Here is a 26549-nt window from a genome sequence, read left to right on the forward strand (position 1 = left end):
TAGTTCTGATAAATTATTTTCTAGTTCTTCTTAATCAATAAATTCAATATATTCTTTTACCAATACAAGCAACTTGATAGTTTTGTGTTCTATTTATTTCTTTCACTTCTTTTCTCGTTCTTGTTATTTTTATAAAGAATAATTTATTTAGTCTCAATTCTTTCAATTCCCCAATCATTATAACTAATTTCTTCTATGTATTCATTCTTTTATTTTCTGTTCATTATTTTTCATTTGTTTGTTTATTCTTTTATTATTTAATGATTCTATCTTTTTTTCTTCAGTAATACTATGTTAATCAATATCTCTTTTTTCATTTTTTTCTACATTAATTGGTGTTAATGACATTGCACATATCATCATCCTTATAATTTCATTTTATCTTTGTGTATTATCATGACAAGATGAACTTTCTGATTCATTAAATTACAATGGAAATTTATTATTTTCCAGTTATTCCATTAAAAAATTCCAACAACTTTTTGTGTTATTTATCTACTTTTGTTTTCTTCTTTTTCTTCATGAACTTCTTTATGGATATAACATTGGTAGTTAATCAACACGATATAAACATATCTCAAAATGTCTGATATTGTAAAAATATTCCATATTATTTTATTCATTGTTTTATTATTTTGTGTAAATTTTAGTTGAAACTCAAAACAATATTAATTATTTGAATTTCTTTCTGTTCTTTTTTTAATATATTCAACTATTTGTTCATACATTTTCCATTCTTTTGTGTCTTGTAATACATGTATATTAATAATAAATATATCCCATTTATCACCTTCTCCATATAACCATTTTATTCCTTTAGTTTCTGATTTTGTGTCATTATTTTCTTTTAAAACATTCTTCTTCATTTTGAATTTATAAAATGCAAATTTCAACCACTTATATTTCAAAGGATAAATAATTTAATTTGTTAATATTCATTGATTGTTGTTAGTTGTTAATTGTTTAAAATAATTAAACATAACAATTATTTATCAATTTGAAGAATGTTATTTCTTATTAAAAATATTTTACGTTCATTTGAAATAAATAACTACAATTTTACATTTTTAAATATTCTTCACATTATATTTTATTTAAACGAAAAACAACAAAGCATTTTTGAAAATACAATATTTTATCGAATTTTACATAAACATTATTTTAATTATTTTATTTTAAGATAATTTTCTATTAATATTGTTTTCATTTAATTTTACATAAAAATGTACTTCTGAATTAAAAGGAAATAGAAAATATTTAAAAATCAATGAATAAATTTATCGATAATTTAACACGACAGTTTGTTTTTGTTTATTTGTTTGAAATACAAACATCATTAAAATAAAAATAAATTTGTAATGTTATGATTGAATAAAAAATTAATAAGTAATTTTACATAACTTTCGAAATATATTTATTATTATAATTTTTAATTTCCATTAAACAATTATTTTATTTAGTGACAATGATTATATTTTTATTCGTGAATTATTAATTAGAATTGATTGATAATGTTGTTAAATAATCAAAATAAATGAATGAAAGATGAATAAATTATTTATTATTTTATTTCAAAATAATATGTTACCTTTTTCTTTTATCTTCAATAACCAAAAAGATAAATATTAACAATGTTGATATTTTCTCATATTAATTATTTTAATATTTAAAATATTGATTATTTCTTCTAATTTGTTATTTAATGTAATTTTATCATTTTATTTAATTTTATTACAATTGATTCTTTTATTTATTATTCTTATTTTATTATCTTATTTTTGTTTATCATTTATTATTTTTATTAATTTAATTGTTAGAATTAATTGTTGATAAAACATGAAAACTCAAATCACAAACGATGAAATAATAAAAATAAAACAGAATTGAATCTTCTTCTCTTCAATATTTTTTTTGTTATTTTAAAAAAAATACTAAAAATACAAAATAAAAACTAATTATAGAAAATAACATTATTATAATTTTATTATTATTATATTATTAATATTATTATATATTTATTGTTATTATAAAAATGATAAAAATAACATTTATTTAAAATAGAATAGTGATAAAAATAATACCTGATTTGATGTGTTAATAACGTGGATTAACTATTTAAACATTCATATTTTAAACTTATAAATATCAAATCAAATTAAAATGGAAGAGGTGTATATTAACCAAATAGAAGAATTGACAGAAAAAAGAATAAATAATATACTATTTGATTCAGATATTGATGGTTGGAATAAAAATACATCAGTATTTGATGAAAGAATAATGAATAAAGAACATCTAATAATTATGATTGAAGATGAAGAAGGAAATAAATTTGGAGGATATGTTAATGAGAAAATTAATAAAGTTGATGGTTATATAAATGATTCAAAATCATTTGTATTTTCATTAAATTCAAATGGAAGAATGAAAGGAATGAAGAAATTTGATATTAAACAACCACGATATGCATTTTGTTTAAATAGTCAAACAGATGATTGTTTGTTTCAATTTGGATTTGATATTGTTGTTTGTAAACAAAATTATAAAACAGAATCATATTGTAAACAACATTCATTTGAATATGAAGGAATATCAAATGCACTTTGTGGAAAACAACTTCCAAAATACTTCACACCAAAACGAATCATAGTAATTGAAATGAAATGATTCAATCTTGATTAATTGAAAATGAAATAAAAAGAATAGAAACAAATCAATGAAGAATATGAACATTTCATTCATCTTCCAATAAATGAAATGGTGAAATAAAAATGGATATAATTCAATGTTGATTTATTTTATTTCATTTGAAATTTTCACACCCAATGACGGTGTTTTTAATAAATATGAAAAGAAATAAGAATAAAATAGAAATAAAACGAATAAATAAACAATTTATTTGTATTATTTCATTGAATTAATTCATTAAGAATAAATGAATAAGATAATAGAAATAGAAATAAGAATAAACAAATAAAGAAATGATAAAATATATCAACATATTTATGTTATTATTTCTTATTCTTTATTTATTCTTATTCTTATTTTCTATTTAAACAATAATAAACAAAACATAATAAGAAATATAAATAAGAATAACACAACATAAAATAAATAATAATAATAATAATAAAATATACAACAAACATGAATAAACAAGAAATGACAAATGATAAAAGATGAAATAAATAAAATAACAACAGGAATAAAGAAAATAGAATGAAATTGAAGAAATTAAGTGATGTTTAGAAAAGAGGAAATGACAAAAAAGAAGAAATGAATGATGATTATAAAAGATAAAAATAAAATAATAAATATAAAATCAAAACTAAAATAACATAATAATATAATAACAATATCATTGATTTTATCTTATTTTATTCTTATTTTATTTATCTTCTTTCATTATTTTTATTCTTCTATTTTATTAAATGAAAATGAAAGAGAAATGAATAATGAAAATCATAAACAACACACAAATATTAATATAAAATCAAATAATGAAATATCAAATAATAATTGAATATGATGAAGTAATTTAATAAGAAATATAATAAATAATAATAAAAAGAATGAAATAAGATAATAAGAAAGAATAATAAGAAAAGAAAAAGATATAAATGAAGGTATTAATAATAAATGAAATTATATATAATAATACAATGATGATGAAATATTCATTCAACATAAAATAAGAAATAAATAAATGATAATTCAATGAGAATAACTAAAATGATGAAATTTAAAAAGAATAAAAAGACAATAAAATATAAATAAGTAATTAATTAAGTATTAATAGAAATAGCTTCTATTCTTCCTGGCTCAGGCGAGACTAATCCCGTCCCTTCGTCTTCATCTTCTTCTAGCAGCTCTACGGAGTATGTTTGGTTGTGATTGAAGCAGTATTCCATGACATTCATCATGTTTTTTATGATAAGGTTTTTTACTTCTTTCTCGATGTCAATTTCAATTTTTAATTCTTTGATTAGTTTATTGCTTTCTTTATTTATTAATCCATTTATTGAAATTACTACTGGAATTATTTTGACATCTTTTAATTTTTCTATTTTCATTAGAATATTCTTTAATTCATTATACTTATTTCTTTTCTTCCAATATTCTCCATTAATATTGTGATCAGCCACAATAGTCATATCAAATATTAGACCAGTTTTATTCTTTTTATCTAATACATATATGTCTGGTATTTTGTGGTATTGTCATTCACTTTTATGCATTATTTGTTTGTTCAATATCATTGTGATGTCTTTATATTTGAACATTGTTTCATATGAAGGTTTTTTATATTGATTATTTCCTGTTTATTTTCTTATTAATCAATATGATTATGCCAATATTGTCATGTTTTTCCATTTGTGATTTATTATGATAAATACAAGATAGTAGAATGTGTTCTACTGTTGCTATCTTGTCTTTACAAAGTGGGCAGTATTTCAATCTTTCATTTTTCATTATTTTTGATTTTCTATACAAACAAAATATTGCTCCATCTTGCATTTTAGTTAATTGAAGAAATGCATTTTTTTAATATTGATGAAATTCCATGCTTTCACTGTAGTAGTTTTGTCTACTCATTTTGACTTGAACCATCTTCTAAAATATCCACTTATTTGATGACACTTCCATTTTTTGATGTATTTATCATTAATTTCTTTATTTCTATTACTTCTTCTTTTTCTTTTTTCTTTTCTATCCCTTCATTTATTATTTCTTCTATTTTTGTTTCTGGGATTTTATGACTTAATGTTTTTTTAATTCTATTCCACATTCCTTTCTTACTGTACCATCTATCTAATATGTTATTTCTTATTTCACTTTCTCTGGTACAGTAGTACATTACTGTTCTTACTAATTCAATAACATATTCGTCCCTTATATTTATTAATCCTTCATTTCTTCTAGAGGGACATATAACCTATCTTTGGAGTTTCACCAATGTATTTTGCCTTTCTTAAATATTTTCTTATCTCCAAATCAATTTTATCTAAGTGATTTTCCAATTTATAACTGATGCTGAATATCTGAAGATAGGGATTACTTCAGTGTTTATTCTAGTAATATATCTTCTATTACTACTTTCATCAGTGTTTATTTCTTCCATTTTCTGATTCATTTTTTCTTTGATGGATTTACAATTGAAGGTGTCATCTATTTCATCGGACTGCCATATTCCTAAGTATTTATACAAGTCATCACCTTCAATTACGGGGATGTTCTGCATTCAATTTGGTATTTCATTAATGTTTTTAATACCATTCCTGATTTTTTCTCATTCATTTCAATATGTAACTTTTTATTTCTTTAATTTCATTGTGGATTATTCCCATTTCTTCACTACTTCCCGTCATTATTCTCAAATCATCCATATATAATGTGTGATTTGATTTTGGGAATTTCTCTTCGATGATTTGAGAAATTACATTCATCTGGATTATGAAGAGTAGATTTGATAAGGAATCACCTTGTAAAATTCCTCTATTTAATTTAATACTACCTAGATATTCATTAAATTTATAGCCGATGAATATCTTCAATCTAGTCATCATACTTTCAATAATGTCAATGATGACAAACTCATAATTAAAATACTTTAATGATTCAATTACCCATTCGTGGTTTACTGTGTCATATGTTTTCTTAATGTCATAATATGACTTAACATATTTTGGGTATTTCTCTTCTTTCTGCTGCTTTAACATAAAACTATTAATTATTCCTTCTTTAGCAGCTAAAGATTGTAACTTACATCCCAATTGATTTTTACTGATTTTAAATGATTCACAATTCATGTTAAGTCTATTGTGAATCTTTTCTTTTAATATGGAGGTAAATACTTTCATAATTACATTTGTACAACTGATATGACGATAATTAATGACAACATTCATATCACTTTGTGGATTAATAAAGTTCTTCCACTTACCATGTCTAATGGGATGTATTGATTGAAGTTCAACCATTCATTGAAGATATTGAGAATGATTTCTCTTGATGATGACATCCTTTTCCAATAATACTAATATATAGTGTCTATTCCTGGTGCTTTCCACTTACTTATTCTCATTATACTTAAATTTATTTCATTTATTGTTATTATGACACTATTATAATTGATATATCTTTCATTCAATATCGTGTTTTGTTTTATTTTCCAATTCTCTTTATTTAATATCACCTGTGTTTCATATAACGATTTCAAATATTCTAAAGTAATATTGTTATTTGGGTATATTTCATTATTTGTTTCTTCCTTATTCTAATTTTCTTGTTAGAATCAAACATTATTTTATTTGTATTGATTCTGATTCTTTTCATTTTTATTAAATTTAATTTTTTCTTTGATCATTGTCATCATATATTTTAGGTATTTTATTCTTTCTAGTGCTTTGACTTTAATTCCTTCTTCATCATGTTCTTTTAATTTCATGATGCACTTTATTCTGTACCATTTCCTTCCCTTGACCAAATCTTCTAGTCTATTAATTTTATTTAGGATTTCTTTTATTTCATCAAATTTATCTCCTATTATTTTATTTTGGAGATTTAAATAATGTATTACAAAAAAATAACTTCATTTCTTTCATTATTTTCTAGTATGAATCTATTTATTTGATAATACTTATAGTCAATAGTTGTTAAATAATAAAATTGATGAAAGTGTATTTAATTACTTTTATTTTTAAAACTAAAATTTATTAAATATTTGAAAATGCAATTAACGTTATTTCTTTTTTATTTAACCAAGATAGCGTTAAATTTTAACCCAATCCCCTTTTTTTATTCTTTTATGACGTTGAAATTATTTTTAGTTGTTGGATATGCAATAATTTTTTATAGAAGAAGAATTGATAATAACAGGAAAGAAAATAAAATAATAATAATTAAAAAGTATTTAATTGAATTAATGAAACATTATGATTTACATTATTTAATTGTTGATTTAACATATTTTTCTTTGTCTCAGGAACACCAGTTATAAATATGTTAAATAAGTCATTTACTTGAACATTATATAATGCTGAGGTTTCAAAAAAAGCACAAGGACAAATACCGCTAATCAAAGAAACTAAATTTTGAGCTTCTAAAGCAGAGACTTTTCGTTGTTTTTTCAAATCACATTTATTTCCTACAAGGATTATAGAAGGCATTGTCTCTCTTCCACTACTTAAAAGAATAGAAAGTATTTGTTTTAAATCTCTTTTTCCTTGAATGAATGAATTTTTATTATTAACAGAATAAACAAAAACAATATAATCACTTTCAGCATAATGTACTTCTTTTAATACATTAAATTGACTATCTCCAGAAGTGTCAATAAGTCTAAAATGAAAAGTATTATTTTCATGTTCTAAAGTTTTGTTATAAATATCTTCTATGGTTGGCTCATAATTTGATATAGTTTCTCCATACATAAATCTTCTTATAAGAGCAGTTTTCCCAACATTCATTTGTCCAACAAAAGTTATTGTTGAGTAATGCTCCATTGTTTAATGAATATGGTAAAAAAGATCTCTTTTTCCATGGGTTGTTATATCGTTCGATCCCTTTTTTAGGAATTTATTTCTTTCCAAGAGTTACTTCGATTCGGTTCCAATTTAAGACTAGTTTAATTCCTTTTCCAATTAAAGAATCTATGATACTTATATTATTTCTAAAAGAAATTTCCACATTCCATTTTCTTTCATTTTTGTTTTTTTTTTTTAGTAGGTTTATTGAAAAAGAAAACAATTAAATAAATTAATAGCTATTAATATCGTTAATGACGTGCAAATTTCTATTATTTTATTCATTTTAAGATAGTTTTTTTTTAAAGAAAACTGTTTTATTACCCTGAATTGTATTAAAAATGTCTGACAAGGAAGAATGAGTCAAAATAACTATTAACCTTTGATTTCTTAATTAATAACTAGGGATAATAATTAATTCTTAACCAAATATAATACTAATTAATTGAAACCAAATATCACTTGCTAGTTTAAAAATGCTATGTATTTTATTAATTTCTTTTAAACAGCTTTTAGAAATTTCACTTATACAACAAGTACTATTTTGTTACAAGTATTCATTCCTATTATTATCATAAATACCAAAAAACTTTTTATGTAATAAAACTACTGTTTATACTGACAAAGGTTTTACAATAATTACTATTGTCCATTTTCTTTTTGATGTTTTTCAACTACTTACCACTCAAATAAGTTTCAAAAAAAAACTACAAAATAAAAGAATTTTATTAAATCTTCTATTATAAAGAAAAGAATTTAATTATTTTGAACTAAATATTTGATAATAACATTTTATTGATATTATTTTTTTTTTCAATACTTATAATAGTATAATGATAAAATATAATTAATAAATTAATAAATGTATTTTTCAATATATTTAAAAAGAAAATTTGAAATTACAGTGAATTAAAAATTATTAAATTATTATTCCCTTGTTTATTTTAACTTTAAACTTACTAAAAGACTAATCAAATAAGTAAGGTTATTTCTTAAACTAAGTTAGTGCAAGTTATAACTTCAACGTTTAATTTTTGTTTTTAATTAAAATTTTATTATTATTTTAATTATTTATTTTTTTAAAATCAATACGTTTAAAACATTATTTTAATAAATTTTATATTATAAAACAAATTATTTAATATCTATCTTCATTTTTGTTATTTTATCTTTTATGTTGATATATTATGTTATTTATACTCATGTACAAGAAACTTTAATTATGTTACATATTTCTTCTTTTGTTTTTAAAATTAAACATCTTGTTTTATCCTCAAACCTTTTTCTAAAAGTGGTTTTGTTAAATATATCTATATAAAACATTATATTAGATTAGTACAATATTATAGATTATTCATTAATTATAGTCTTTAAATTATGTTTCAAAAATCAGTTTGATAATTACATCGTCTAGTGATAAATGTATTAATAACAAAAAAATTTGATGAATCATTTCATTGGTTAACTGGCAATTGAATGTTATTGTATTTAAAAAAAAACATTCCCACAACAATCAAACTACCTTTCTTCTGATACATTCAATTCATTTTATATTGTACATTTCTCATATCAATAAATCCTTAACCAATTGTATATGATACTTTTATAGTAATAAAAGCACATGTTGTAATAGGTGAATTTTTAACACTAACAGATAGTCTGAAGTTTCATGAATAAGTTGGTATTGATAATACCCATTTTTAAAGTATTTTATTAAATCACTAATATCTAATTCATTTATTTTATTTTGATTATCCTTTTTAATTTAAATAAAAGTAAACAATAATCAACTCTTCTTTTATTATATAAAATTCTTTCAAAATCATTTTTTTTTGTCTTTCTATAAAGAAAATATAAACTTCAATTAACTTTTTTAAGTTCATTCATAAATCAATTCAATCATTACTTCTTTTTACCATATCGTTTTTCATTCTTTTTCCTTCTAATATCCGCAGCTTTCTTTTGTTCTTCGTGTCTAATCTTCATCATCTTTTTCTTTAATACTTGTTCTTTAGTTTTAACAGAAGTATTCATTTTTGCTCCTTTCTCTTTATTTTCTTTCTTTTCTTTTGTTTTACTCCATTCTTTGAATTGTTGTTTAACTTTTTCTTTTTCTTCCATTTTCTTTTTCATTTCTCTTCTATGTTGATCCAATCCTCCAGATGCCATAACAAATTTCTTTTTCTTTCTATCCCAAACTCTTTGTTTTGCTTGTGCTTTTAAATCCTCTTCTTCATCAGCTGCAATCTCAACAGTAAAGTCAAGTGGATTTCTTGTTGAATAAATAATCCTATCACTCGTATCGTCAAACAATGATCTTTTTTTAGGAACAGAAGGAATATATCCAGCTGATTTTTGCTCTTCTTCCATTGGAATTGCTCCACTTTCCTTTAACTCTTTTTCTAATTGTTCCTTTTCTTCTTTCTCTTTTTCTTCTTTATTTCTTCTGATAGCATTTATAATACGAGTAGAATGAGATAATCTTGTAGCAGCCATAACTTGTTGTTGAGTTAATTTACTTGAATCAATTTCAAACACAGTTGATTTAGGTCTATAATTTTTAATACCTTTAAGCCATTGGTCTTTAAGAATTTCATCTTTATTATCTTGACTTTTAAACTGAGGATGAATTTGGTCAATAGAAAAAACTTTAGCTTTAGAAATCCCTTCTCCACTAGCTAAAGGTTTACTTTTTTTATACATAATTAATGAATTATCACTACCTTTCTTTAAAAATTCTAAATCATAATTTCCTTTTAATGTTTCTTGAATTTGGTAAATATATGGATCAATAAATGACCTTGGAATTACTCCAAATTCAATTTCTTTATTCTCTAATGCAAACACTTGAAGGTCCATCAAATATCCTACTTCATCTGTCTGAACAAAATTATAACATTTACCCATTCTTCCTGCTCTTGCAACTCTTCCACATCGATGAATATATAATTTTGGTGTTGCAGGAAAATCATAATTAATTACATTATCAAGTTCTGGAATATCAACTCCTCTTGCAGCTACATCAGTTACTAATAAAACATGTGTCTCTTGTTTTCTAAATTTTTTTAAATTAATTTCACGTTCTTGTTGATCAGCTTTACCGAACATTATAGAAGTCTTAATATCAAATATTTTTAATATCTCATTTAAATACTCAACTTCATGTCTTGTTGCACAAAATACAACAGTTTGTTCTTTATCACCAATAAGATCAAGTAATAAATATAATAAATGACCTTCTTTTTCATGTTCTTTAACATGATAAAAGAAGTTATCAAGATCAGGTGATAATCGTTCTTCTGTATCTAGTCTAATAATTTCTGGTTGTTTTAATGTATTTTTAAGAAACTCAGCTAAATTTCTTGGTAACGTAGCTGAAAATAATAATATTTGTCTCGTTGGTGGTAACATTCTCATTATATCTGATACTTGTTCACTAAATCCACTTTCAAACATTAAATCTGCTTCATCAAAACAAACCATTTCAACTCGATTTAATGAAATATTTGCTCCTTCTAAAATAAATGTAAGTCTTCCTGGTGTAGCAACAATAATATCTGGTCCACTACTTAAATTATCAAATTGATCACTTAATTTACTTCCTCCAATAATAAGTGATGCTTTTAAATTTGTTAATTTTCCTAATTCATTAAATACTTTAATTGTTTGTAATGCTAACTCTCTTGTAGGACAAATTATTAGTGATCTTACACCTTCTGTTGAATGTGTTTCTAATCGATTAATAATTGGAACTAAATATGCTGCTGTCTTACCTGAACCTGTTCTTGCCATAGCAATAATATCATTTCCTCGAAGAATAGCTGGAATAGCTTTTCTTTGAATTGGAGTTGGAACTCTATACCCTTTCTTTAAAACTCCAAGTAAAGTTTGTTTATTTAATCCCATACTTTGGAACCCACCACTTGACTTACTCTTTTTACTTTGTTGTTCTTCCATTTAGATTATTTTCTTTGGATTTCTTTTATTTTTTTATGTTCAAATTATTTTTAGGGTTCTTTTATTATTTTCTTTTATTATTTATTTTATTATTTGATTGTTATTTTCTTTAAAATCATTAACTTAATCTTTAAATTCATTCTTTTTTAATTCTATTTTAAATTCACTTATTTTTGAGCTTGTTCAAGATCATCTTTTAGTCTTGAATTTTCATATTTTAATTTTTCAATTTCAGCTTTTAATTTAAATATTTCAGCATCACAATTTTCATGTTGTTTTCTAAATTCTTTTCCACTTTCAAATGTTTTGTTTGTTCTTGTTTTATATTCACTAAACAATTGGTTGGTATTTTTTAGATCAAAACTTAGTTTTTCTCTTTCTTTTTCTTCACGTTGTAATTTATTTTCCAATTCTTTCTTCTCTTCTTCAAATTGATTCTTTAATTTTTCAATCTCTTTTTTTTGTTCAATTTGAAGTGACTCTTTGAAATCAAGCATTTCTGTTTTCCATTTCATATCGTTTGCTTCAATGAGTCTTTTTGTTTCTTCATTTCTCATGTTTTTAACTACTACATCTTCTTTTTCTTCAACATCATCTTCAACATTATCCATTGCACCATTAAGCATATCAATAATTCCATTAATGTCAGGATTTTCTTGTTCCAACTTTTCTTTAATTTCTATGTGTAAGAATAAAATATTACTTTCTTAAATTTATTAATTAGCCAAACCATCTAATTTATTTGTTAATTCTTCAATTTGTTCATTATGAACTTTTCTAATTGCTTCAATTTTTCTTTCTAAGTCCTATTATCCATTAACACCTTTTCCTTTTTTTTGAGATATAACCACAATCTTTATATCATTAAATCAACAAACATTTGCTCTAAATTCAGCAAGTTCTCGTTCTTCTGTTTGAGTTTTATTTTCAACTTGTAATTCTACAATCTTTTTTTTTGATGCCTGAATACGTTCTGAACATGCATGAATGAAATCTATTAATTCTTCCCGTTTTGCTGTTGCCATATTAATAGATAATCCACTTTTCTTTTTTCCTCCTTCTTCACTAGTTGACATTTTGATAAATTTTAAGTTCTTTTCTTTTTTCTTTTTATTTTTCAATTTTCTCTTTTTGTTGTTTTTGGACAATCATTCAATTTAAGAAGATGAATATATCACCAAAAATTTAGGACTATAGCAGAATTTAGTAGTGAATGTGTAACATCAAAAAACTAATATTATTTGTTTTCACGATACAAAAAATATAAATAACTACAACTGAAATTAAAAGCATGTCATTGAATAATATTATACAACAAACCCAGGTATTGTCAAAAAAATTGTTAATGCTGCTAAAAGTTCATAAGAGTATTAAAATGACTGTAAATATATTTTTAAACCAATAAAGTATTAAGATAAAATAATACTAAACAATAATCAATGCTTTATAAAGGAAATACCAAGCAAGTATATTGAAAATAAACCTAATAAAATAAATACACTGAAAAAGATTTAAAATGACTTTCTCAATATGAAAAATTTCTTCTTTGAATATATTAATTACCAATTGGTTCTTTTTTATATTTTTTCATATTCTTTTTATTTTATTCATTTCATATATATTTTGTATCATTATATTTGCTATTTGGTACATTATTGTGTATTTTAAATCATTTTCTCTTTAACTAATATTCTTATATGTTATTTTCAAAGTGCTCTTCATTCATTTATTCTTCACCGTATTATTATATTGATTTAGAGACAATTATTTTATTAATTAAAAGTAAATTATCATTTAGTTATTATTTATTATGTTAATTTATATTATATCATTCTTTTATTTGTTTATTACTATTTTATTTCTTTAAAATATGTATTAGATATAATATAATGAGTTGAAGAATCAAATATTAGTGAATTTCTATTTTTATCATCTAAATTTGATTAATAGATTACAGTAAATATCAAAAGTTAAACAGATATAAAGAGTAAGTAACGTTTTAGTATTATTGTCATAGACTAAAATATAAAACAATGATGTTTTTAGTTAGTTGTAGAATCCATATAATTTTCCATTCTTATAGAAGTAAGTTTCAGACTCAAATATTAAATACACACTATAATATAATACACAAAGAAATTTAATTTATGAATATTGTATAGATGATATTTTATTATTTAATGGTGTTGTTATATTTTTTAGGGTGTTATTTATTCTGTTGTACCATTTAATAAAAATGCTATTATTAAAGACTCTCAGTACCATTTATCTATCTCAAAACAAATTAATTGAAAAGAAAATAAAAATTAATTTAGTCTTGTTTTATTTCCTTCTTTTCTATTTGGTTCAAATAGATGAAAGAGAATACAATAAATCCGACAGCCATAGATGCACAAGCAGCATAGAATGGATATGCACCAGTTAAGAATCTATCAACTTGAGTCAATCTAAAAGTTCTTAAAGGAATAGTTTCTTTATATTCTAAGTAAGATAAGAATGGTCTTCTATAATTAATGATCATAGTATATACACCAAATTTATCAGGAGTTTGGACAATAACTTCATACTTTCCATTATCTATTCTTTTGAAATTTTTGACAATGACAGGGTCAAGTAACTTAAATTCTATTTGTAAATCATCTACATTAAATGGTACATAATTTCCTTGGTCCAATTGTTCTAATTCTACATTAACTTTAATAGTATCATTAATAACTAATTGATGATCATAATCAACTTCTTTTACTCCATTAATTTTTTCCCAATGAATATTTTTCATTCTAATAACACAACGTCTTTGTAATACCCAATCAATAATATTTTCTGTAAACTTTTTGTTGTCTGATTTTATAAGATTCAATGATGGATGTTCAATAACTGAATCAAATGCTATATTACTAAACAATAATGAAGAACCAGAAACAATAATACGTGCATTATTTCTTGCTTGAAGTGAAGCTACTAACGTGATATTTGTTTCTTGTGCAAATGAAACATTTGGAAAGAGTGATGTTGAAGCAGAATTTTGTGCTTTAAGAAGAGATGATGTAAATGGAGATGGTGGAAGATATAACCCAATTCCACTAAACAAAATGTTTTGAATGCGTTGATTAAAGATATTTTGATTGTTATGAACATTGTTAGAGAAAATCATTTCAAATTCTCCAATTTTAACGGTGTGCTTCTCATCAACAACATTACTACCATTAGAATCTACTTCCATATCTAATGAATAAAGAAGCTGTTTATATCCATCTTCGTATTTCTTTCCTACAGTAATAACCATATTTCCTCCATTATCAATAAATTGAATAAATTCTTTGACTGAAACTTTCTTAAATGTGTAATGAGGTGTTAATAATATAACATTTGAGTATTTTTTCTCTCCATTTTCAAATAATTGAAACAATGTCATTTTATTTATTATCTCAACTTCATCTCCATTCTTCTTTAATAATTCAATAAATTGGCTAAATTTTTGTTGGTCTTCATTCCTCTCCAAAATAACAAGTGTTTTATTTGCAAGACAAATGCTGATAAATACAATGAAAATAAGTCTCATTTGTTTTTTTTTAGTTTCTCTTTTTTCTTTTTTTATCTTTACTATTTATTTATAGTAAATGAAATTATTAATAAAAGTACTTGTTTATTGTTTGTTCTTTATTCAAAAGAATCAACAAATTACACTTACACATCTTTAATTGTCAGTAGCAAGAGTTGGTGTTTTAGCTTTTTGTTGTCGTGACTGCCAAGTATCCCATTCGTCTTCATCTTCTTCAACTGGACTTTTCTTTGGTTTAAGAAATGGTGAACTTGTACTAGAATTGATTGACAAAGCAGCATTTGCCCATTCATCATCTGAGATTGTTGTTGTATTTGGAGTTTTTGCTTTTTCAACTATCTTAACTTTTTTAGGCTCACTCGTAGAAGTGCTACTTCCTTTCTTTTCAGCAAGATGAGCACTTTTCTTTACTTTTGTTACAACTGGTTTTGTTGGTGCAGAAAGAATTACATTAGGTTTTGATTGAATTGGTGAAGAAGTTGTTGGTGGACTTGTTGGTGCGGTTTTAGTGACTTGAATTGAATTTGGGGAGGCTTTTCCATCAGCAATGTCTTTTAACATTTGTTTATATCGTTCACATTGTGGCAAAGCATACCTCATATTCCATGGTGCGTTCATGTTTACTTTACATGCCTTTAAGTATGCCCTGAATTTATCATTTCCTCCATTAATCATATTGCTCATTTGTTTATCTGTCCATATATCCATATCAATTGAACGTACAAATGAAAGATGAACACCAAGTCCACGATGCTTACCACTACATTGAATACAAATGAAAATTCCATAAGGAACAGATGCCCAAGAAGGATTTGGAGTTCCACATTCAAAACAATACTACTCAAATGTTATTTATTTGTTTTTTTGCACTTTAAGCTTGAAGAAGAGTTTTACTTTTATTGTTATAACACATTTGAAACGAAAGAAAAAAGGAAACAAACGTTATTTCCATTTTTGCTTTTTAGTTGCTTGAAGATTGCATCTCGTCTAGTATTTGATAATACTACCTTCTCTGTTGACATGTACGAACTGGTTCAGTTCTAGTTTTTATCTTTTCTTTCTTTTTGGACATTAAAGAAGAAATCGAAAAAGAAAATTCCCTTAGAACAAATTAGACTTTTCCTTCTTTTCCCACTCAAAAATCTTAGTCAATTACTCTTCATCTTCCATTGATTATTTGATTCTTTATTTTCTTTCAAAAAATACAAATTATGTTATATAAAACGTATTTATTTTAAAACTATGATTATTTGATTCTTCACAAAATAGATTCTAATTAAAAACCAGAAAAGGATAAAACCAGGTAATCCATTAGTAGGGGTCAACAGTTGTAGCTGCTGCAGCTAGAGCGACACTAATAATAATCATAACAATACTGAATCCAATGCTTATGACTATAATGACTGTTGAAACAATGAAAAATACCATTGACAAGACTGCAAACATACGGGCTTGGCTATTTGTAGAGTGTCTATATTGGCACCACCCATAACACCAAACACAACAGCACAAGAATCCTAAAGCAAACAAGATAGCAGATGTATTACTTTCATTGTTTTCACTATAAATACTTTTATTTTCTTGTTGGTCAACATTGGGTTGAACAACATATGGTTGTGGATTATATTGTGGAGGGACCGTTTGGTATTGTTGAGCTGTTTGTTGAGAGTATTCAGGGTGTTCAGGAAGTTGTTGGTATTGCATGTTGATTGAATTTTTATTTTTTGAGATATGATAATAAGAAAGTTGTGTTTTTATAAATCATAAGTTATTTTATTATTCTTTTAATTAATGATTTAATTATGACAAATCCATTCCTTTTCTCAAAACAATTTCATTTATTCTTTTAATTTTTTAGATTCAAAAAAAAATTATTATTCAATGACAATACTTTTAAACTATAAATTAGAGTCACATTTTTTTTTAAATTACTTCGTAGAATGTTTAAGAAAAGATAGTGTCACTCTGAATAGCAAAGACTAATAAAATTCTATTTTAAAGTCAAAAGATTGGTTTTTCATTAGGACGAATAACAAGAAATATATATAATCTCATTTATTACTAAGTTGATTGACTCTCTTGTTTTAAAGACAACAATTTTGAGTATAATGTATCTATGTCATTACAAAGATTAAGTAAACGAAAAATAATAAGAAACAACATCTAAACCAAACCAAAGACATACCAACTTTTAGATAATTAGTTATAACTTAAAAATAACAGTTTGACTGAATAATTCAATTAAAAGAATAAATAAATCAAATCAAAATTGTAAGAGAGAATAATTGATTCATTTGAATATATGTTGTAATTAATACACTTGTCTTTTTTTGATTTAAATGGTTTTCAATAGATTTGATATTGGATTGTTTTTAAGTCTTTAGAAAAATCTTTCAAGGAGATAAAAATTATACGAAATTAAAAAGACTAGGTTGTATTTAAGTAGTTAAAAAATTAAATTAGTCAACACACATTTTTATTAGATAGACTTATAGTATATATAGTGTTGGTATATTATTTTCTTGTTGTGGATATTGCTTTTTTTAAGATAAAAAAAATTGAACCAAACCTAACAATTCAGAAATTCATTTTTTCATATAATTCTATACGACTAAAATATAAAAAGAATTATTAAAGGAAATAGAACTTGTTTAAATTAAATAATTTACTCTTTTATATTAACTTAGTATAATGTTTTATTTTGACAGTTACTTTTAAGTCTCGCTACAACTCCATTTTATTCAAATAGTTATTTCTTTAAGTTGATAGATACATAATGACAAAAATACTTTAATGGTATTGGTGTTATTTGTATTATTTCAGTTAATATGTGTTATTATCAATAATTATTGTTAAAGAAGTATATGACAATAACAAAAGAGTTATAACTAATTTATTTTGTTTGAGTTACCCAAAATGAAGTTTCTTAACTTGAATTATAGAAGGTTTTATTGGTTTAGAGTGTTTAGGAAACAATTTATTCTAATATTTATATATTCATAATTACTTTTACTTGAAAACAATCAATAAATTGTATCAACATATATTTATTTCATCAAATATATATTATATTTTAGAAATATGTTGTTATATAAATTATAACAAATAATGGAATTATGATAGAATATTTTAATTGTGTTTGTTTTAGTAATAAAGAGAGGATAAATCAATACTACTGTTATGTTCAACTTAAATTTGTAATTACTTCTATTCATTCTTATTAGAATTTTATTTGAGAGAAGTACTATTATTACTTGCTCCTTCAAATTCATTTAGGTCACGTGTCATATTCAATTAAAAAAGAAAGAATCTTGGTTAGGAGATAAAATACATTCTATAAAGGGAGTATTATTGTTTTATTTTTAAAAAAATATAAAAATAAATTAAGCACAACAGAAAATACTTAAAGTTTAGAAAAGTTAAGAGAGAAATTAATTAATATAAACTTCTGAATCACATAAATAAATTTAATCAAATTGTACAATATTTGCAATTAGAGAAGATCCTTTTGGATTGACTAATGGAAAAGTTGGACTTTCTGTATAACTAATAAAAAACATAGACATAGATTCATCCCCTTCAATTTCTTCTTCTTGTCTCAACTGAGAAGGTGTAGTAAGAACAAGAAAACAATTATCTATTTTTCTTTTATATGCTTTTTCTATTAATTCTTTATAATGTTGAGATTGTGACATTCTTTATGAAAATGATTAAGAATGATAATATCAGTTTGGGAAAGGTTAAATCTGAACGTTCCATTTGATACAATTGGAACATTGAAACTTTATAATCAAAAATTAACTATTTTAGCACAATTTATTTTTATTTTTCAAACTCCATTTTTAACTAACTTATTCTCATTTTCAGTCTATTCAATCATTCTTAAACCCTTGATACTACAACAATAATATTCATTCATTAATTGATTACATCACCTATCAAAAATTATTTTTCTCATCAAGTTGGGTATAGACAAATAAACATAATTTGCTATTTAGTTTGGCTTTTATCCATTTATATTTTTTACTATTCAAATAGTGTTATATTTAACATAAATAAAAATAAAGAGAATTTTTGAAAACCCTAAAAATTAAAGAAAAAGGCAAACAATGGAGCCAACAGTAGGAGGGGGAATTATCACTGATCATGTACTCTTTATTAATGAAAGTGAAGAAATTGTAGCGTCAGGACCAAAAGGATTAAATTTTTATAAAATCTCAAATGGACAAATTATATCACGATTAATTATAAAAGAAAAAGTAGTTGGAATCTTTACATTTACTTCAGATAGTATCTTTGTTATTACAGTTGATGGAACAATTTCATTATATTCAACTGATACTTATACTCTCACTAAACAATGGAAAACAATTATTGAGGATGTTCAGTCAGTTCAAAAACTTGATAATATGGTATTTTATATGAAATCACGTACACATGCTTTTCTTATTACAATAAATGTAAATAGTGATTTTGTCAAAATTAAAGAAACTGTCAACGGAACACCTTCTTCAGATGGTAAAATTATTTATGCTTTTAATGGAAATAATATTTTCCTTATTGACAGAATTGAAAATAAGAAATACCATACTAAAGTACAAGGACATATAAGAAATATTTATGTTCATCCAAAAATCAATACTAACCTTTTTGTTTGTTGTGAAGGAGGTGTATTTTATTTACTTCATTGTGATGAAGAATTAAAAAAAGGAAATCAACTCAATAAAAGTATAGATGAAGAGTTTCATGAATTTATTCCTACAATTAATAAATTCCATTGGCATTTTAAAAATTTTGATGGATTTGCATTATTTCAAAATGGTGAAAGAATATTAACAGGAGGAGATAATGGAGTTTTAGTATTTTGGAAAACAATAGATGGTAGTCAATCTTATCTTCCAGAAATTGGTGCTGAAATAAAGAAAATTACAGTTAACAATATATCAACATTAGCTGCATTATCACTTGCAAATAACTCAATTGTTATTGTTAGTTTATCACAAAAGAAAATTGTTAGAATTATTGCAGGACTAATTAAATCAGATAAAATTATTATTCATCCAGGTCCAAAGGGTCAAGTTATTACTACAGGAAATGGACCTATTCTTCAATTTTATGATCCATCTGGTGATAGGTGTGTTGCTAGTGCTGAAGTATCACGACCTAATGTTCTTCTTGAATCACTTGAGAAAAGAAAACTTCCAGATGCAGATGTTAAATATACATCAATGATTGGAGATGATGAATGGATGGTTACTTATGATTTAAGAAATATGTCATCAAGATATCACGAAAGTAATTTAAGATTCTTTAGAAAAAAACAAAATGGAACATATGAACAAATGGTTTGTATTCCTGAACCATTCCAATCAGAAGTTACTTCAATTACATCTTCTCCTTCTCATAAAGTTGTAATTACTACATCATTAGATCATGTTTTTAAAGTTTGGGTTCTTGTTACTCGACAAACAATTAAAACAAAAGGAGGAGTCCGATCGAATGTGACATGGAAATGTAGGTCTATTGGTGCTTATTATGGAGAGCCATCATATTCTGCATCTATATCTAAAGATGGTAGTGTTATGGCAGTCTCGTTTAAAACAGCAATTACTATATGGGATGTTTTATCAAATAAGTTATTATTTTCACTTCCTGTTCCTTATGAACAACATGGTAAAGAATTTATACCTGTTGAAGTTCAATTTTTATCCAACTCACAATATATTCTCACTAAATCAAAACAAGGTGTTATTATATATGACCTTCTTTCTAGAAAGATTTATCAATCATTCCTTTGTACTCCAATTCTCATTGCTGCACATCGTACATTAAATTTATATTCATTTGTTAATAAAAATACTGGACATTGGGATGTTTTCTTAATGAAAATAGGAGAAATAAAACCAGTTGCTGTATGGAGAATAGACACAGAGATAACATCAATGGTATTTTACACAACAGTTACTGGACTTGAATATATTTGTGCAGTGACAAAGAATAGTGAAATCTATTCATTACCACTAGAAAATATGATTGGAAAAGATATACCTCAACCTTATACTGATACAAAAGTTCCTGAAAAGAAAGCTGCTATTACTCTTAAGAAAATTGAAATGGATGAATCAAATAATGAAACTAGAGTAGTAAAAATTGTGAGTGAATCAACATTAGATGGACTAGAAGCAAATATTTCTGATGTGAATAACATCTTCAACGTTATTGTTGATTGTCTTCTTAAATGATTGCTTTTTGAATGAAAAATACATTTTATAATGATATTTGGGTCATAATTTATAAATCTTTTTTTAATGAAAAATAAGTCAATTACTTAGAAACATAACTTAGACTCTTGCCAAATAAAAGTAGCAACCATTTATTCTAAGTTTATTATAAGAGTTAATCAAAATTTGATAAGTAAGATAACATTTTCGTTTTTGTTAAAAAAAAGATTTAAGAAAAATAAAAGAGAAAACTTTATTTATTTATTACAACCAAAAGAATGATCTTAAAAATTACAAAAATAAAACAAATGATTTAAAAAAACTAAAAAATATAAAAGGGTGATGTCATTACAGGGTAAAATCGAAATTAAAACTATTCAACGTATTATTGCACCAACTTTTTATGTACGTTCAATTGATTTAGATGAGAATATGATTAGAAGAAATGGAACGAAGTCAACATTATCTATTAATGTATCATTTCCACCATTTATATATTCGAGTTATGACATTCAAACAAAGAAAAGTTTAAGGTTTGTTCAAAGGTTCGAAAGCTCAAACAAAAAGAATAGAATGCAATTATTAATTATTGATAAAGATATGAAAGTTATTCACCCTAGTAATATTCGTATACGAATAAATAATGAAACAATTAGTACAAATTGTTTTGGTAATATCCCAAAGAAAGGAACAGCATTTATTGAGGGAATAGATATTACAGATTTCTTATTTATGGGAAAAAATATTATTAGTGTTGAAACACTTTATGATAATACTCGTGTTGTGTTATTTGAAGGACTTGCATTAACAATTAATCAAACCATAAATAAATTACTTCATGAAATTCCTCATGGTAAGTTTGTTCCTGACGTTGACTTAGATAATGATGATGTGGATGATGAAATAATAGAAGAACAACAAGTTTTATCTTTGCGTTGTCCAATTAGTTTTCAAACTATTGAAATTCCAGTACGAGGAAAGAGGTGTTCTCATTTGAGGACATTTGATATGAAATCATTTATTGAAACTGCACAAAAATCAGGATATTATGAATGTCCATTATGTTCTGAACCAATACAACCGAGTGACTTAATTATTGATCAACAAATGGAATCAATATTAAAAGAAATGAAAGATAAACCAAATGTTGAAGAAGTTGTTGTAACTCAAGATGGTCAAATACTTCCTAAAGTTGAAGAAAATAATGAATCGGGAGATGATGAAGAAGAACTTCGACTATTAAAAAAAGGAAAAGAAAAAAGAGAAAAAGAGTTTGAGCCGTTTGGAGATAAACCTCTTCAATTTAAACCTAATGCACCTCCTCCTAAAGAAACATATTATGATAGGCGCATTACTCCAATACCTAATCCTTTTATACCTGAAAAAAGAGGGTATTTGGATTTACCTAATGAAAGAAGAAATGAATTGTGTAGTCAACAAAACCAAATGCCTCTATATTATGTATCTCCATATAATTCTACCCAATCACCACGTCAAGGAATTCCTCTAACAAATCCTCAACATTATCCTTACAATACTTCTGAGTATCATCAACGAGTTTATAATTATCAAAACTCTCCTAATTTTTATACACCTCCACCGTATATTTTTCCTCCAGATGAACAACCTTTAAATTATCAACTAAATACACCATATAATTATATAGGCTCATCAACAAATCCACATTATCGACCAATAAGAGCATATCAATATCCACAACGACAATACTTTATTGATGAAGCAACAAAACCTCATTCGATTGGTTCAAGTAATACATACCGAAATAATTTTCAAAATGCAATCAGAACAAGTAATACAAATATTTTTAGAAATTATGACCAACCTCAACAATATGATGACACATTTACAACAACTCAAAATGATGATACTCTTCCTAACGTAACACATTCTACTCGTTTAGAAACAATGGGAGGATCACCTGATGATCCAATTTGTCTATAAGTTGCATATGATTAATTGAATATATATTAGAAAATTTAAAAACTTAAAAGGTTATTTGAAGCTTTTAATTGATGATATTGAGTCCAATCTTCTACATGTTTAAATGAATGAAGGTACTCCTGAATTTCCTCCTCCAATATCTGAGTCAAAATCAAATCCCCAATCATTGTTTGATTTCTTTGGAGCTGGTTTAGGTTTTGTTGCAGGTTTAGGTTGGTTTACAGGTGTAGACGTATATCCACCATAGGCAATTTGTGGTTGTTTACTCTTTGTTTGTTTCTCAAATGATGCAGCCCATGAATCCCAGTCATCTGCTTGAACAGTTGGTTTGGGTTGGCTTGGTTTATTTTGTTGAGTTGGTTGTTTGGTTTGAGTATTATTCTCCTTTTGAGTTGGAGTGGATGTAGTTGGTGAAGGAGTAACGTTAGATTGAGCTGGTTGTTGAGGAACAGCAGACTGAGGAGTAAATGAAGTAGATTGACCACTAAAGATAGGGATTTGATTAGTACTTTGATTAGAAATACCAAGACTAATATTATCTCCTTCTTTGGGATATTTAGGAACATAAGAAGGATTATCTAATGTCATAGCATATTCTCTCACTATAATAGCAATAACATCCCAACAGTCTATTGCTGCTTTTCTTACTTGAGGGTCAAGATCCAATAGTGCTTGTGATAAATATGGAATAACTTCTTTTGCACAAACAGCTCCATCAATGGCATATTTATTTTGTGAAACCATTATTACTGCTGCTTTCTTCATATCAGCAACTCCATCTTTCATACTTCTAGAGAAGGCAGATGCAACTAATTTAGCTTTTTTATCATCATTAAATCTATTAGCTATTTTACCAATACAAACAACAGTGTTGATTCTAACAACACTTTCTGGATCTTGTAATGCAGCGTCAAGAAATCTAAATACCTCTCCATTTAATGTGCTTTGTGGTAATTTAGGTGCAAGACATACTAACGATCTTACGGCAGCATCTTTCGTTGACCCTGTTGCTTCTGGTGCCATAGATTTAGAGAGCATTGGATAAAGATAATTACCAACTATATTCTCGGATAATTTATTAACATATAAACTGGCATGTGCAAGTAATGCAGATTTAATAATAGGTGTTCCATTTTGGAGAAGTAATTTAATCGTAGGAAGAACATCTGAATCAAAGTCTTCTTGAGAGATATTAGTAGTTAGTCTCATTGTTGGTTCCACAACAGTGACTGACTCATTCTTTCCTATTTTCATAATTTCAAGGAAAGACTCAAGAAGTTTATATTGTCTAAATGAAGGTGGGAAAGTATCAAACTGAGTAGCTAATGAACGAAGGAATGAATCACGAACAAAGGCGTCGACAGTAGAGAAGTGTTCCAGAGTATTTATTATTGCAATAAATCTATTTTGAGTGATAAATGGAATTGTTAATAAAGAAGCAACTGACTGTCTATCAACATGATTTACTGAGTCAATAGATTTATGAAAAGCAGATAATTCTACTGGAATAGATGGTGCTTGAGCAACCATAGATTTTTTAGTAATTGGAGTACCAAAAAGATAACAAAGAACCCCAGCAACACCCCAAGAGTCAACACCTTGAGCGTTTTGTTTATAATTATTAGGATCAGGTGGTAAATAAACTTCATCAAGAATTTGAGGATCTGTTTGAATTCTATTCTCAAAAGGAGAATTATTTAATGAAGAAAATTCACTTAAATATTCTAATCCAAAAATTTTAACTTCTAAAGCTTTTGTTACATATAAAGAAGTTGGTTTTATATTACCATGTAAATAACCTTTTGTATGAAGATAATCAACACCACGAACAAGATTATATACAGCCCAAATAAGAAGGTCTGGACTTTTTCTTATATCATTAATTTTATTACTAATAGGATACATTTCTTCTGTAATAATTGTAACTTTACTTCCACTTTCATTTGTTTCATAAATTTTAGGTAAAGCTGGACAATTTAAATTTTTTAATTTTTTAATTAATAATTGTGGATAATTCAGTTGTTTATTTGATTTATAAAAATTTGTTTCATATGTAAATGTAGTTCCTTTTGTTCTATCAATTTTTCTTACTGATTGTGAAACTTCACATTGAATTGTAGAATTATTAATTGTTTGTATTTGTGATTTATTCTCAAATGGATCTCCAATAACTGCTTTAGTAACTTGGCTTGGATCTGAGAAGATATTCTTAAAGAAATTCATTTATTTACTTATTTTTCAGTTCTATGACAAATTTCTTCGTCATTTTCTTTAATTTTATTTATTAATTTTCTTTATTAATTTTATTTATTAGAATTAACACGTCATCATCAATTTAAAATGAAGATCTATAATAATAATTATTCATAAAGTTCATGCAAATGATATTCGTATATCAATTTTCAAGTTAATTGATTTGTTATTGTTTGCGAGAAAAATTAAAGATAGAAGTTATTTATATCTTTTGGTATAAATAAAAGAGAATCTTTGAACATTATATTTATTTATAATTATAAGAAAATTAATTTTATCTCTTTTTCTTTTTAATATTTATTTGTTTATTTCTTTTATGATATAAATGAAATCATTAAAAAACCTTTTAAATAGTCTAATTGAAAAATTTTCTTATATTAACTAAGGTATTATTTGATATGTTGCATTCAACATAACTTCTTTTTCAAATTCTATTGATTGACCATTTGAAATTACTTCTACAACCTCATTTCCAGTAAGAGTATGTTCATGAAGATATTCAACACAAATAGGGAATAGTTTTGATGTTTCTAATCCTTCTCCTGAAATTTCAATTTCTAATGAACCATTACTTCCAACATTAACATCTCCAATAATCCATTGAATTTTATCAGTAACCTCTAAACTACCATCAATACTAACTACAGTAATTGGTGCAAGATTTGGTATTTCAACAACAATACCTTTTAATTCTTGTGTTGCTTCATATGACATTGATAATGTTAATCCATTTTGTGCTTCTGCAGGCCAACATGTAAATGTTATTGGTAATGAAAATTCTTCTGCTTTATAATTCCATTTAACATAAACTGCTGGTGTATTAACTGCTAACTTTTTTCCTTCTTTTAATTTTAATATACGGTCAACAAATGCTTTTGGATCTACGTGTGGATGCATTTGTGCTTTAGCAACAACTCCAATTGGTGCTAATTTCATTTCTGCTTCTACTCCTTCAGCAACAGCAATTGCAAGTGTTCCATTTAATACAACATTAACTGCACTAGTTTCAGCACTAACAGTAATATGTGACTCTTCACTAACTTTTACAATTGCATTAGAAACCATTAA

At 25.0% G+C, this 26549-nt stretch overlaps 9 protein-coding genes across 9 annotated transcripts, besides 1 other annotated feature; 2 read left to right on the plus strand and 7 right to left on the minus strand.

The window, feature by feature from the left end:
- Window positions 1-3770: 3770 nt before the first annotated feature.
- Window positions 3771-6564: a repeat region.
- A 338-nt stretch (window positions 6565-6902) lies between these two features.
- Window positions 6903-7505, minus strand: EHI_069400 (Rap GTPase; the record flags this gene model as incomplete). The annotated part of the gene is made up of 1 exon (XM_650197.1): window positions 6903-7505. One exon carries the CDS (start codon window positions 7503-7505, stop codon window positions 6903-6905), a length of 603 nt encoding a protein of 200 aa, XP_655289.1.
- Window positions 7506-9428: 1923 nt separating this feature from the next.
- Window positions 9429-11483, minus strand: EHI_069410 (DEAD/DEAH box helicase, putative; the record flags this gene model as incomplete). Its single annotated transcript, XM_650196.1, has 1 exon — window positions 9429-11483. One exon carries the CDS (start codon window positions 11481-11483, stop codon window positions 9429-9431), a length of 2055 nt encoding a protein of 684 aa, XP_655288.1.
- Window positions 11484-11650: 167 nt separating this feature from the next.
- On the minus strand, window positions 11651-12559 carry EHI_069420 (uncharacterized protein; the record flags this gene model as incomplete). The annotated part of the gene is made up of 3 exons (XM_650195.1): window positions 11651-12162; window positions 12214-12289; window positions 12362-12559. 3 exons carry the CDS (start codon window positions 12557-12559, stop codon window positions 11651-11653), a joined length of 786 nt encoding a protein of 261 aa, XP_655287.1.
- Window positions 12560-13794: 1235 nt separating this feature from the next.
- EHI_069430 (dolichyl-di-phosphooligosaccharide-protein glycotransferase, putative) lies at window positions 13795-15045 on the minus strand (the record flags this gene model as incomplete). Its single annotated transcript, XM_643853.1, has 1 exon — window positions 13795-15045. One exon carries the CDS (start codon window positions 15043-15045, stop codon window positions 13795-13797), a length of 1251 nt encoding a protein of 416 aa, XP_648945.1.
- Window positions 15046-15180: 135 nt separating this feature from the next.
- Window positions 15181-16067, minus strand: EHI_069440 (ARF GTPase activating protein, putative; the record flags this gene model as incomplete). Its single annotated transcript, XM_650193.1, has 2 exons — window positions 15181-15882; window positions 15987-16067. 2 exons carry the CDS (start codon window positions 16065-16067, stop codon window positions 15181-15183), a joined length of 783 nt encoding a protein of 260 aa, XP_655285.1.
- A 289-nt stretch (window positions 16068-16356) lies between these two features.
- EHI_069450 (uncharacterized protein) lies at window positions 16357-16749 on the minus strand (the record flags this gene model as incomplete). The annotated part of the gene is made up of 1 exon (XM_650192.1): window positions 16357-16749. One exon carries the CDS (start codon window positions 16747-16749, stop codon window positions 16357-16359), a length of 393 nt encoding a protein of 130 aa, XP_655284.1.
- A 2405-nt stretch (window positions 16750-19154) lies between these two features.
- On the plus strand, window positions 19155-21287 carry EHI_069460 (uncharacterized protein; the record flags this gene model as incomplete). Its single annotated transcript, XM_646109.2, has 1 exon — window positions 19155-21287. One exon carries the CDS (start codon window positions 19155-19157, stop codon window positions 21285-21287), a length of 2133 nt encoding a protein of 710 aa, XP_651201.2.
- A 321-nt stretch (window positions 21288-21608) lies between these two features.
- On the plus strand, window positions 21609-23228 carry EHI_069470 (SP-RING zinc finger domain containing protein; the record flags this gene model as incomplete). The annotated part of the gene is made up of 1 exon (XM_643856.1): window positions 21609-23228. One exon carries the CDS (start codon window positions 21609-21611, stop codon window positions 23226-23228), a length of 1620 nt encoding a protein of 539 aa, XP_648948.1.
- A 99-nt stretch (window positions 23229-23327) lies between these two features.
- Window positions 23328-25451, minus strand: EHI_069480 (HEAT repeat domain containing protein; the record flags this gene model as incomplete). The annotated part of the gene is made up of 1 exon (XM_643857.1): window positions 23328-25451. One exon carries the CDS (start codon window positions 25449-25451, stop codon window positions 23328-23330), a length of 2124 nt encoding a protein of 707 aa, XP_648949.1.
- Between the last annotated feature and the right edge of the window lie 1098 nt (window positions 25452-26549).

The sequence above is a fragment of the Entamoeba histolytica genome, genomic scaffold (genome assembly GCF_000208925.1).
Source record: "Entamoeba histolytica HM-1:IMSS scf_1104750517341 genomic scaffold, whole genome shotgun sequence".
Taxonomy (NCBI): Eukaryota; Evosea; order Mastigamoebida; family Endamoebidae; genus Entamoeba; species Entamoeba histolytica.